The 13,590-nt window shown below is 38.5% G+C and overlaps 1 protein-coding gene across 3 annotated transcripts in view; it reads right to left on the reverse strand.

The window, feature by feature from the left end:
- nlrc3 (NLR family, CARD domain containing 3) overlaps positions 1-12,703 on the reverse strand; it is a 19,200-nt gene extending 6,497 nt beyond the window's left edge. Inside the window, exons 1-9 of one of the 3 annotated variants that reach the window (XM_007576659.2) lie at positions 12,373-12,703; positions 6,939-7,099; positions 4,836-5,099; positions 2,288-4,034; positions 2,005-2,091; positions 1,762-1,845; positions 897-980; positions 735-818; positions 566-649 (exon numbers count right to left, since the gene is read on the reverse strand). In XM_007576659.2, the coding sequence (XP_007576721.1) occupies positions 566-649; positions 735-818; positions 897-980; positions 1,762-1,845; positions 2,005-2,091; positions 2,288-4,034; positions 4,836-5,099; positions 6,939-7,062 (2,558 nt within the window). In that variant the 5' untranslated portion in view covers positions 7,063-7,099; positions 12,373-12,703. Of the gene's footprint in view, positions 1-565; positions 650-734; positions 819-896; positions 981-1,761; positions 1,846-2,004; positions 2,092-2,287; positions 4,035-4,835; positions 5,100-5,184; positions 5,525-6,938; positions 7,103-12,372 lie in introns of those variants that run through there. The other 2 variants (XM_007576658.2, XM_007576660.2) reach the window with 2 other exon arrangements.
- Between the last annotated feature and the right edge of the window lie 887 nt (positions 12,704-13,590).

Raw genomic sequence — 13,590 nt, forward strand, 5'->3', positions numbered from 1 at the left:
TCATACCGTGTTGCTATAGCGCGTTAGCATTAGCTTCCGATACATACCGTGTTGCTATAGCGCGTTAGCATTAGCTTCCGATACATACCGTGTTGCTATAGCGCGTTAGCTACTGTTTATGCTCAGTACTTTAGGGTTAGCATAGCCAGTTAGCGGTGCCCTCCACTCAAACCAAATTGCAAACATAATAACAAATGCAGGCTGTTTATGGAATAAATGTAATTAAAGTGTCAACAGTTTTAGCCTCAGATTTAATCAATTTGAATATTTTTCCTCTTGTTTCTTTCAGTAAAATGTTCGATTAGAGCTGGATGACAACAGCAGTTACCTGTCTGGTTTTGATAGATTTGATTGAATTTAGTGCGTTAGCATTAGCTTCTGCTACATTCGGTGATTAGAAAAGTTATTTTATTAACGAATATATCTAAGTTAAAGTATCAATTGTCATATTTAACAGGCTGCAGAGTTTACTGACATTCATGTAGTGATGTCTGGATGAAAACTTGGTGGCTCAGGATGAATAAATAAATTAAAATGAGTGAAATTAAAAATATTAGCTGCTTACATCAACTTTGTAAGAGTTCGGTTTGTCTTCAGCGCCTCTGCGATCCTCTTGGCTCCTCCTGCGCCAATTGTATTTTTCCGCATGCTGAAAAAGCAAATCGGAAAGAGAACATGCTGCACATTTCACATGAAAACTACCAGAAATAAACTGTAAGCAGGTGGAAACTGACTTCAGAGACACGAGTTTGCGGTTGGACTGCAGGACGTCTGCGATGGCCTGAGCTCCTTCTTCCCCGATGGAGTTATTCTGCAGGCTGACGACGGAAGCAAAGTTACAAACACGGAACATTTAAAAGTGTAAATGTAGAAAAACCTTTCACAGTTATACTCACTTGATTGATACCAAGGCTTGGTTCATTTTCAGAGCCTCTGCCAGAAACTTTGCCCCTTTGGATCCAATGCTGTTGTTCTTTAAGCTGAATTTAAAATAAAGTAAAGTTATGGGTATCAGACTGAAAGAGGACGGATGCAGATCCACGGCTCTCTCATCCAGAAACAAATTAAAAGCCTTTATCCTAAAATCACCTCATAATTATGTGCTGCTTGCAGTTAAACCCAAACTGCTTCACACTGTTTGGACATTTAAAATGGTTTTTATTTAACGAAAACGTTTGTTTCTAATTGGACAAAAAGACAAAAATCTCATAAAAGATACAAAAACAATGTAAATATTCTAATATATTCTATTAAACTATGATATGTCTAAAGTTATTCATCGCATTTATAATCAATCAAAACATTTTTACTGCTATAATATTATTAAAATCCTGTTTTTAAGCTACTGAGAATCTTTTCCATGTTTTATCTCGACTCTTTTCATCACTTTCATCTTTAACTGCTTCCACAAAGGGATTCTCTAACTTTGACTGGGCCACTTAAAAACATTAAAATTAACTTATTTCAGGAGAAAATTGTTGGCAAGAATAAAACAAAATATCCTTGGGGTATGAATTGTCTTTTATTTAGTAAAATAGTAATAAAATAAATTGATATTTGCAGTTTATGTTTAGCAAATTGTAAAATAAAAACCCTTCAAGCTGTATGGATATTTGTTCATATAAATATCCTCTAATATACTGGAGTTTTACCAATAAAGACACATTTTTTCCATCACTTCAATAACAGATTTAAAACCGAACAGGTTTTGGTTCCTCCATGACAGAATGATTGTTCCTGAAGCATCGATAAAAGTCTCACTTGATGGCGGTCAGGGTTCGGTTCACCAGCAGGGCTCGGCTCAGAGCTTTGGCTCCTTTGTTGCTGATGACATTGTCGGCCAAACTGAGGGCAAGAACAAAACAAGCTGCATTTATTCGTGTCTGATAATCAGACAGGTGTGTGTTTAGCAGAGATGTTCAGGCAGGTGTGTGTTTAGCAGAGATGTTCAGGCAGGTGACTTTCTGGCTCCTGCAGTGAAAACTTGTCCAGGTTTGGTCCAACCTTATTTTCCGGATGTGGCAGTCTTTGGCGCTCAGGAGGCTCCCGAGCAGCTCCATGACATCGTCCTTGAAGTTATTATTCTCCAGCCTGTTCGACAGAAAACATTCACTGTAAAACTGCGCAGACTGGAATTACGAAAACAAATGTGCTAATTGCAACCGAGGCCATTTCTAAAGGTTTTCACGTCAGGATGAGGTGGTTTTTCACATATTTAAATAGTGTTTGTTTTTTGTTAGAAATCTGTCCGAAAGGTTTTGTGAACCTCTGTGATGTCAGAACTGACCTGAGATGGGTGCAGTACAGCAGCTGTGGGAGTAAACTTTTCACCGTTGGGTAGTTCAGACATCCTGTCAGGTTGGTTTGTTCACTGCACTCTGGAGAGACGTGCAGCAGGAAGCCCAGCACCACGCAGTGCGGCCGCGTCAGTTTTCCAGCCAAGCTGCCCTGCCGCAGGTCCTCCTCTACGCTCCGGAGCAGCTCGCCGTGTTGCAGCTCTTGTAAGCAGTAGGCCAGGTTGACGGCTCGGAGGGACACCACCGAACCCACGCTGGACAGGAGGCTGTGTAAAAACCCGCCAGCCCAAACCTTCTGGCTGCCATCGTCTTTCCCGAGAGCCAGGAGCCCAGCCAGAGGTTTCATCGTTGTTGGGCACAGCAAGCCTGTCAGGAAGCGCACAAACAGATCCAGGTGGCCGTCTTCGGCTTGCTGCGAGTGTTGGAAGGCGCTTCTGAAGTGGTTCTGGAACCCGATCTTGGGCCAGGACATGGTGCTCTCTGAGAACAGGTCAAAGATGGCCCGCTTGGAGGAAACATGATAAAACGTAGCTGCAAGAAACTCCTGCAGGGTCAGGTGTGTAAATCTGTAAGTGGTGTGTATGGTGGACTCCGTCCGGACCAGAACTCCAACTCCAAGGCTGCACTGAGTTTGCAGTAAGTCTATCCCGTAGGCCCTGAGGTCCTGCTCGCTGAACGTGTACTTGTGCTTCAGGAGGCTGTAGAAGGCCAGGCGTCCCAGGTTGCCCAGCAGTTTGCGGTTGGTCGCATGATGCTGCTCAGACTTTACAGGCTCCCTGCCTCTTGGTTCCCCTACTTCTGCTTTCATGGAGCAGAAATGGGCGTACAGCTCAGTGCAGGTCTTAGGCAGGCTCTCCTGTGTCCCGCTCTGCATGATGTACAGCAACGTCTCTGCTAGCATCCAGCAAATGCATGGTATGTAGCACATCACCATTAGGATCTTATGGGCCTCCAAGTGTGCCCATATTCTGGTGGCGAAGTCGTTCTCGGAGAAGTGGTGGTTCAGAAAGACCTGGATGTCCGCTGGGCTGAATCCTGGGATCTCCGTGACCCGGTCCACCAATCCGCCCGGGATCAGGGAGGCGACTCCTGGCCTCGACGTCACCCACACCGATACGTCTGGGAGCAGATTCCCTCGGATGATGTTCGTCACCAGGTCGTCAATGGAAACTTCCTTCTTCGGGTCGTTGCAAGGAGCCGCGTCAGAGAAATTCAAAGTGCTGCGAAATTCGTCCAAACCGTCGAAGATGAGCAGCGTCCTGCAGGCGTCGTTTAGGACCAAACCGGGTGCCGGCAGATGTGGGAAAGTCATTTTCAACAGCCTCTCTGCAGAAAGTTTCTCCAGACCGTTGAGCTCGCACAACGTGAAGGGCAAGACAAAGTGTATATCCGGACACATGGTCCCTTGGCACCATTGTCTGATGAAGTGTCTCACCCAGGTTGTCTTGCCAATACCAGCCACTCCGACTGTGAGCGTCACCCTGGGAGGCAAGCTGACCCTTGTGAGGGGCTCAAAGAGCTTGGCGAGGCCCAGCTGCCTCAGATGGTTCCTCCTCCCTCCTCGAGTCACTCCCACCTGCATCAGATCGTGCTCCTTTTGCTGGAAGTCGGAGAGTCCATCCACCATCAGTAAACTCCTTGAGGAGATGTTCAGTTTGGGGCAGCTGACTGAGTCTCTGTCTCTCTGCTTCTCATATTGCTGCAGCAGCACCTCTTTGTGCTTCTTCACCGTGGCGTCTAAGGAGGAAGGATCCAAGAGCAAACATTTTTCATTACACACTTCTCAGCCTCTTTGGTGCAATTCTCAAAACTACTTGCTCAATCTTCAAATCATTGCATCACAAAAAAGCATTTTCTTATTCCTTTGATAAGCTTGCAGAGGCTTTTCTACATTATCCAAGTGATTATGAACAATTCTCTGCTTTCTCCTACATTTCAGTTGCTCAATTGTTTCGACCTCCACATCATTTAAGCACAAGTTTGTTGCATAAGTCCTAACATGCAAAATGTTTGGACAAGTTGTCACAACATGCCAGTCATGTTTCTGTACATTTCCGTCAGACTTTTCTCTCCATCAGTCCTGAACTGGTGCGTTGCTCCCATGTGACCGCAGGACATTTTGTGAAGCATTTTAGATGAACCAGTTTTCTGAAATGGCTCAGAGGTACCATGAACAACCAACTGGCAACAATACAGAGTCTTTTCCTTTCTGCATCACAAATTACAGTAAAAAAGTAACAACTTATAACAGTCAACTAGACTTTAGCCATCGTTTACCTTCAGTTTCCGCTTTACTGTCAGCATGACTAATCAAATGGACTGTCTGATCCAAACACTTGTCATTCTGAGGAACTGAAATGTTCATTGGCAGATTTTTAATTCAGAGAAGCAAACTGGGTTTTTCTGGTAATTTGTATAAATTGTTTTGAGGAACTCAGTTTTGCTAATGTTGAAAATGACTGAAGAATCGCACCAAAGCGACTGAGAAAAACTGTAATAAGACGTTAAAGGAAGCGATCCTTCCAGAAAGCCTCTTACCGTAGCTTAAGATGAGCTGGGCCACCTCTGAGTCTGAGCTCTCTATGAAGGCCTGCAGCGCGTCCGAGCTCTGGCTCTCCTTTGCAGCGGCGATGGAGGTGATCATATTGACCTGGTCCTGCAGCTGGCCCGCTGCCTTAATGCTCGTCTCTTCAGCTGACGTCAAGACGTTCACGTTTCTGAGGTGCTGAAGTATTTCCTCCAGGAAGGAATGTGAGACGAAGCTCAGCAGCTGGTCTTTGTGCTTCTGGATCCAATGAAGCTCTAAAGCAAAAACAAAACACCGACTTAGTTCACTGTAAAGCCTGTCAGAAACTCTGAAATGGTAAAAACTGATCAAGCTAAATACCTTCTAATGAACGCTGAAAACCACCTCGCAAAACTGTTCAAATCTTTTAGCCGTCGTGGGAATCGCTAATTAAAAAGCTAGCCATGCTAACTCTAAAGCGCTAGATGCTAAAGCGCTACAACAACATGCTATCTAGCAGAAGATAATGCTAAAGCACTAAATATCCACAATTTGCCAATAATTGAACAACATATCGCCCTCAACTGGGTCACATTCGCTATTACAAATGAACGGCTTCAGGAAGTGATTCTTTTGAACAGATCTTTGACTCACGGTTTCAGTTTATAGGTTTTGAGTTTTGCTAACTGTTACATAAATGTATGACTGTGTTTTTTTATTGATTACAATTCTTTCAATGAAGTTATAAAGAAAAAGAATCGAAGAGCACGTGAGAAGAGGAAACGGAACTGCTGTGCAGTCTTCACCCCTTTCAAAATAAGAGCATGAGGATTTCTAACAATTGCTAATCAAAACCTCAACACAGATGTCAAACTTTATTCAACTTAAAATTAATTTAAGAGAAGCTAAGAGCGCTAAACGTTTTCAAAGTTAGCATAAAATGCTAAATGAAATATTAGCTGGTCTATTTAATGAAAAGGTAATTTTATTTATATAGCACATTTTCAGCAACAAGCCAATTCAAAGTGCTTTACAGGAATACTTTTCTGTAATTGTTTTGCATAGTTAAAGGGATAAACAGGGACAGAAAATGGACGATTTCTTACATCATTGAGGTTATTATGATTTAACGAGGGGATTCAGGTTTTGTTTGAGCCTTTTTACATCATTTAAAAGTTATATTCGTGAGGATTTGGGGTTTTCTCTGTGTTTATGTTGGTTTCTGTGTCTACTGAGTCTCCGTGTTGTCCCGTCTTTCCCTTGATTGCTCCCAGCTGTGTCACGTTTCCCTGATTATCCTCATCCCACCTGTGTTCCTGTTCGGGTTCTGGTCGGGTTCTGGTTCTGGTTGGGTTCTGGTCGGGTCGGACTCTGGTTCTGGTCGGGTTCTGGTCTGGTTCTGGTTCTGGTCGGGTTCTGGTCTGGTTCTGGTTCTGGTCGGGTTCTGGTCTGGTCGGGTCGGGTTCTGGTCTGGTTCTGGTCGGGTCGGGTTCTGGTCTGGTTCTGGTTCTGGTCGGGTTCTGGTCTGGTCGGGTCGGGTTCTGGTCTGGTTCTGGTCGGGTCGGGTTCTGGTCTGGTTCTGGTTCTGGTCGGGTTCTGGTTCTGGTTGGACTCTGGTTCTGGTCGGGTCGGACTCTGGTTCTGCTCGGGTCTCCATTTTAACAACATGATGCAGAATCACTTTGTTGATGCTTCTGATAATCCATAAAATGTTTTATTCACATTAAAGATTAATTTCTGAATCCAGAGAGAGAGATTACTGTGAAACCTTTAAATCCATTTCAGTAAGAACCAAAATAAATCCTGATATTTTTCTAAATAAAAGTCGACTTTTTGTCTCTAATTAAACTATAAACTTTCTGTTCCGTCGTGAGATCCAACAGTAAAGGTTTTGTTTTCTTTACTGTTTTATTATAGATATTAAATAAAATAAACGGTCCTTAATAAACTATAAAATCTGATGAGATTATTCAAACTGAATCAGAACAAAAAACCTCAGAGAGTTCATTTGTTTTCATAATAAATAAAAGTTTCTAGTTGATATAAAGTCACTTCTGTTTTATCTCCAGGTTTCATTTGCTTCTGGTTAATAATAAAATAAAGACGGCAGCCGGCGGTGACAATGAGGTTCTTACGCTGCGTCTCTGTGTGCGCGGCGGCGCAGCAGGAAGTGGACTGCAGGTCCAGGTAGCAGTCGTCCTGCCACATGATGCGTTTGCTGCGATCCATGAGCGAGTCGTAGTGCTGCTTCCTGTCCATCACAGCAGGAGGAAGCCTGACACGCTCAGAGCCGCTGCTGCTGCGAGGAATCCACCATGAGACACAATAAAACCGTATATAACACAAGAAAACCGTATATAACACAATAAAACCGTATATAACACAAGAAAACCGTATTTAACTGTCTGAAATATGAAACAGGAACAGCCTGAGAACGGAAGGCCTACAGAGCTAATAAATATGTTCAAGGAAATAAACTTTACTCTTAGAAAAACTAATCAAAACTATTCAAAGAAAAACAACAAAAGGAGAAATATAATTAAAGAATAAAAAGAAAACAGAAAAACTAAGAAAAAGTCAGTAATAGAAAAAATGTAAGAAGAAAGATAAAAAGAAAAAACAAGAAAAAAACAAAAAGAATTAATAAAAAAGCAAACAGAAAAGAGAACAAAGAAAAACAATAAAATCTAAAAACAAGACAGAAAAACAAAGAAAATAAAATAAAAAAAAAACAAAGAAATGTAGAATACAAATCCAAAAAAGAAGAAAAAGAAACATATAGAAAGACAATAAAATAGAAAACAATGTTAAAATGTAATAATAAAAGACAGAAAACAAGGAGAAACGTAAAATAAAAAATAACAATCCAACTTGATTCTTTGAAAAATCTGATTATGTCTTGCAAAAATGTGTAGAAACTTTATAAGTTTATACAAAATAATTTAAAAAATGCATAAATATGATAAACAGACACAGCAGAAAAAAACTGATATGTGATTTTTAAATTCTTGATTAATGTTGGGTCTAAAAGTTATAAAACTAATCACAACTTTTCCAAATAGAAAATTAACTAGATGTCGGTCCAGCAACACATTTCCTAGTGAGCAGAGCTGAATGGTTTTTACTCTGTTTTTATAGTTTTTTATTCAGTTTTTAATTGTTTTTTATTCTGTTTTTATTCTGTTTTTATTGTATTTTTATTCTGTTTTTATTTGTTTTTATTGTTTTTATTTTGCTCCAAACCTTCCTGAACTCTGCAGATCATCGTTTTTCTGGGCTGAGCTGCAGGAAGTTGCGAAGCGTCGTTTTAAATATTCCTGATGCTTGACCTCGTTTCTCTCTGAGGTAATGCTGATTCAGGTTTCTCGGTCCTGCGGCTTCATACGCGGCCAAGCTGTCAGACCGTTTCCATGGAAACGAGGCGTCTGTTTTGCCGTGTTGCCGTTGCTAGGGGTAACCAAACATACCTCAAAGATCGTCTGTGAGTAAAGATCATCGAGTCGAACATTTTGTTCAGTTTCATATCAGTCGATGTCGATAATTATTGATTAGTTTTTTTATGAGCTGGTGGTCTGATCTTTCCTGATTTATCCAGTTTTGTCTCCACACCATTTTTTATTATTATTTTAGGAAGTTTTGAGGCAAAACCTGAAACTGCTGCTGTTACCCAGCAGGTTGTTAGTTAATAACTAAATAATTTCCATTTTTATGATTAATATTTCTTCTCTTTCTACCAAAAACTGGATGATAAAAGTCTCCAGCCTGGTATTTTGGCCTCAACCAGCTCTTATTTTGAAGGATAATTGTGCTTTCAGAGACTTTATAATTCGTTTTATTTGTTGTTTTTACTTATTTTGGATATTTAAAATGTTTTCCAGTTCCAGTGTTAAATGTTCATTTAAAGTTTATTAATATTTTAGAATGTGTTCCTGCATTATTATGACATTATTATCGTTATATTATTTGAAAATTGTCCCAAAACAACAATAATATCGCTTATTGTGATAACTTCTGGGACAATTTATCGTCCAGCAGAATTTATTTATTTATTATATTATATATTTATTATTCACCAGCAGGTGTTTATACAACAAACATTAAAGAGTGACAAAAAACAAAAAGAGGTTTTGATCTACAAAATAATTATCCAGATAATAGAACGAAAAACAGTAACAGAAATAAAATAACCAAGCAAAAAAACAAACAAGTAGGAATACGTTAAAAAGGATCAAAAACAAAATACAGGACGTGGTCAACTGTCACAACAAAATGAAATTAACATGTTAATTAGGATAAAGTTTTTCTTTTAATCGTGGCAGTTATTTTCTAATTTGAATTATTTCTTTGTTCTTTAATTAATTTAGCATCAGATATTTGGGAAAAAGTAGAGAAGGGAGGGAGAAAAGAAAGCAAAGAAAAACAGAATAAATAATAAAATAAATAAAAGTATAAGCCAGAACAAAGAATAAACAAAGATAAGGATGAAACTCTGAGTCTTATCATTTCTCATTTCCCTCCTTCGTGGTTTTTGCTTCCGCCATGAAATTAACTCACTGGCAACGAAAGGTCGTCTAAAAATACTTTATCTAAATAATCGAGTGGTTTGTATGTGTTGCTGAATTTTGCTCCGTTGATTCTGATCTGGTCCAGCAGAATTTATTGCAACACTCAGTAACATTTACTTCTGTAAGTTTTTGGAAAAAAATTACTTTTAAAAATATTTTTACTACGCTGTACTTTTTATTTTTACTTGAGTAAAATTCCAGATACTCCATTAAAATGTTGACTTTAATCAAAAAATCACACCTTCAGTTTTTGTTAAGGTTTTTATCAGAAGAAATTAAGTTAGATTTTGTTTGCTTGATATTATTTTTCAATTCTGTGAATAATTATCATCCTTAAAATGCCAACATTTCCACGTAACTTTATATTTTGCTCTGTTAGATGATGAAATGTTTAAATATTAAATTATTACCATCATTACCAAACATGATTTTACTCTTTTGACATTTCTGCTTAAATTATCATTTTTTATTGATCTTAATACTAAATGGTCTGTTTTCATTCTCTGAACCAGAATAATCAAAATTACAGGAACTAATAACCTTACAGGTCACCAGTTCGATCCCCTGCACTTTGTCTTGCCAAGCTGCACGTAATGAAGAGACTTTCATTACTGGGACTATTTTTACTCAAGTCACATCGCACTTCTAACACACTTTTTGCATTTTATTAACAAGAACTTTATTTAGCACTGCACTTTAAGCAGAGCTTTGCACATAAATAACAATTTGCACACGAGAAGTTTGAATTGTATTGAGTATTTTTAGTAATTAGCATGTAGCCTTTTGTTCTGGGCTCTGCAGCTGCTCCTCATTGAGAAGTGAGCTGGTTCCCTGTGAAGGGAGGATAAATGTTACTGGTGGGAAAACTGAGCAAGTGTTTGTGCATAATCTGTTAAGTGTGGAGTGCTAATATGAAGTGACTCACCAGTTTGTTCTGTTTCCTCTCCAGGGTGTTTGGACAAATACTTCCTCATGAGGGAGAAGAATCGTTTATGGGTTTTTGTGGCGTTTCATTTGGTGCAAGATAAAACATAAAATATTTATAAAAAGTAAATGGAAATGTTTGTATTTAGTAAAAGGTATTTTATTGAAATAGGTGGAGGTGGGTGAACTGAGATCCCCCTGTGAATTGGAGGCGGTTTGGTTCGTCACAGCCTGAGCTGATTTGATGCTGTGAGAATAAATTCACTGCTGTTTCCACCCGACTCTGAGGGACTCGCCCTAACAGGAGCCGTTTCTGTACTTTATATATTCTAATTTATTTGGGTAAATGTATTGTGTTTGAGGAAGTAACTTGATTTATTTACTTGTTTTAATCATCTCATCTCTTTGAGGTCACCTGGCCATGTGTTGCCATGGTGACAAGGACCTGCTGTTTTCAATCAGCCTCACTGGGAAAATCCATTTTCTGAGAGGGAGGAGAGATGGACTTTTGATTTTGTTTGGATCCAGATCGGGTTTTTTTGTTTCTAGTTTTGTTTGAGTTAAATGTAACTGTGTAGATGTTATTTTTTTAGGAATAGTTTAGTACAAATGTTTGTTCCTTCTTTCTGGAAATGTGAATGTCTCCACCCTCTAATTGGGAGCCAATCCCTTAACAACCAGGTGGTTCAGATGAAGGAGAGATTCTCCCTCCTCTTGTTTGACTGACATGATTTGCTGTAAACTGGACTGAAGCGTGTGAAGCTGGAGATAAAAGAAAACATATTGAGCGCTCTAAAACTGCTGGTTCCAGTCGGGTTTCTTTTTGATGGCAAACTGACACTCTGCCTCAGCTCGTCTTCCTCACTGTAGAATCCAGCCGCAAAGCGCCGCCGTTACATGCTAATAAACACCATAAAACTTTCACGTTTCACAGTATTCACACTGTTGTGCTGTGTGTAAAATGCACCGTTTTACTGAAATAAAGCAGTATATTAATAAAACAGAGGATTACAGTGTTTTATAGTGTTTGAGGTTTTCTCAGCAGACCTTCCTCTGTGGTTCTTTGCTCATCAGAATCATCACACAAAAGGAAACCAAAGAAAGAGTCAAAGTTTAAGACAAGAAGGAAACGGCTTCGGCTCCTCTAGACGGCTGAAATTCAAACAGAAATCAAGAAAAAATACAGACAAGTCAAGAAAAGAGGAGAAAAAAACAGTAGGAGGGGAAATACACTGCAAAACTCTAAATCCTACCAAGTGTTGTTGGTCCAGTTTCTGGTGCAAATATCTCCGTACATCTGAAATAAGACAAAACTAAAAAGTAACTTTTTATTTTGCAAAATATAGGAGCTTGTTTAGAGTCAACAATTTCTTAATATTGATAAAATGGGAAAAATATCTTACTATGAGTGAACTAGTGCTTTTCTATTTCTATTAATATTAATGATTTATTGACTCTAAACAAGCTCATATAACCTGCTGAAAAATTACCTGCAAGTTATATTTTAAAGTGTACCGAGATATTTGGACCAGAACCAGTTGGTAAGATTTAGTTTTTTTGCAGTGTGTCCGTTTATTTAACTCTGTTCTAAGCTTGTCGGGAAATCTACCAGAGTTTTGTTCAGTATTTTAAAATGCAAAAGTAAATCTACCAAAGTATTTTTGTTTAGTTTCTACTGCAAATATATTAGCACACTTTAAGTGCAACAAAGCTAACTTAAAACAAACCAGCAAGATATAGGAGCTTGTTTCAAGTCAATAATTCATTAATATTGATTTTAAAAAAGTATTGATCCATTGGCAGATTATTTTATAGCAACACATTTTCCCATGTTACTTTTTCATCAGTATTAACTATTGACTTAAAACAAGTTCCTATATCTTGATGAAAAGTTACTTTAAGTTAGTTTAGTCTTATTAAAAGTGTAATAAGATGCTTGCAGTAGAAACTAGACCAGAAATAGTTTGTAAAGTTTTGCATTTTTGCAGAGGGAGGCCATTGCACCATGCACGTCGTCGTTAAAACAAACGGTACAGAAACGTTTAGAATTAACCTTAAGGCCAAAAACTGAGTGACTCACCATGACTTTAATCAAGTTTCCTGGAAATGTGAGGAGAATCCTGATCCTTCAAGCAGAAACTCCATGAAACACAAACAGCAGAAACTTTGAAAACGTCTGAACTGAGCAGCAGCAGCAGCTCAGGGTAAAGTCAGCAGCTCTGCAGCATCTTCCTGTCTCTCTGGCTTCCTGTGCTGCGGTGAGAGCAGGTTCAACCGTGAAACTAGAGAGAGAGAAAACACGCTTTGTATCTGCTCAGGCCTCACGACACGATCCCAGAGCTTAACCGCGCTTCAGCTGCATGTTACCCGGCTACAGCCGGCGCGAAACCGCAGCTCAGAGCCGCCATGACGCAAAGCGGAGGTTTTAGGACTCAACACATTTTAAAAATTCAAATGAAATTTTAAAAAATATATATATGCAGGAAAAAATATATTTTATTCATAATTTACAACATTGACTTTTTCATGAAAACGCAGAATAGAGTTCAGCATAAAATATTCAATTACACTTTTTATATTAGCACAAAAAATGTGAGGATCTGTTGATTTTGAGTTAGCAGTTGTCACTTGTGCATCAGATTAACAGCCATACCGGAAACGCAACACAAAGGTTCCTGCCGGAACCTTAGTATGTAAAAAACAACAACTTTTAAAACATGCAACCCTAACAAATAAAATTTATGTAACATGTTAAAGTCTTTGCTCTATTTTTTCTTTTTTTTTTTTACAAATAATTATGTAACAAACCAATAAATTTTATTTAGTTTTCCTTAGGAGTAAACTAAACTCTTCAAAATGAACGGAAATAAAAAATTTTAAATGTATAATTTATTAATTTCAGTTTCTGAACTGAATTCCTGCATCTGTAATTCAGAAGAAAAATCCAACTGTTGCAAAAAGACGACAGAACAAGTGAAAGTATTTCAGTTTAATATGTGAAACACTGGAGAGCAAATGAACACTTAATGTGTTGATAATGAAAAAAACAAATTTTCCAGTGCTTTTAGTGACATGGAGAAATTTTCTGCTGCAGGGAGTCAATTTATTCAATGTCTGAAAAACAACAGCTTATAATGACCGTTTAGGGCTGAATGAACAAATAATTAAAAAATTCAAATCTGCAGAAAATCAGAAAAATAATTGACATTTTAAAAAGAAAATGTTCATAATTTACAACACCCACTGTTTCATGAAAAAGCAGAATAAAGTTTACCAGAAAATATTCTATTATACACAA

Source organism: Poecilia formosa, unplaced genomic scaffold (assembly GCF_000485575.1).
Source record: "Poecilia formosa unplaced genomic scaffold, Poecilia_formosa-5.1.2 Scaffold412, whole genome shotgun sequence".
NCBI classification, from domain to species: Eukaryota; Metazoa; Chordata; class Actinopteri; order Cyprinodontiformes; family Poeciliidae; genus Poecilia; species Poecilia formosa.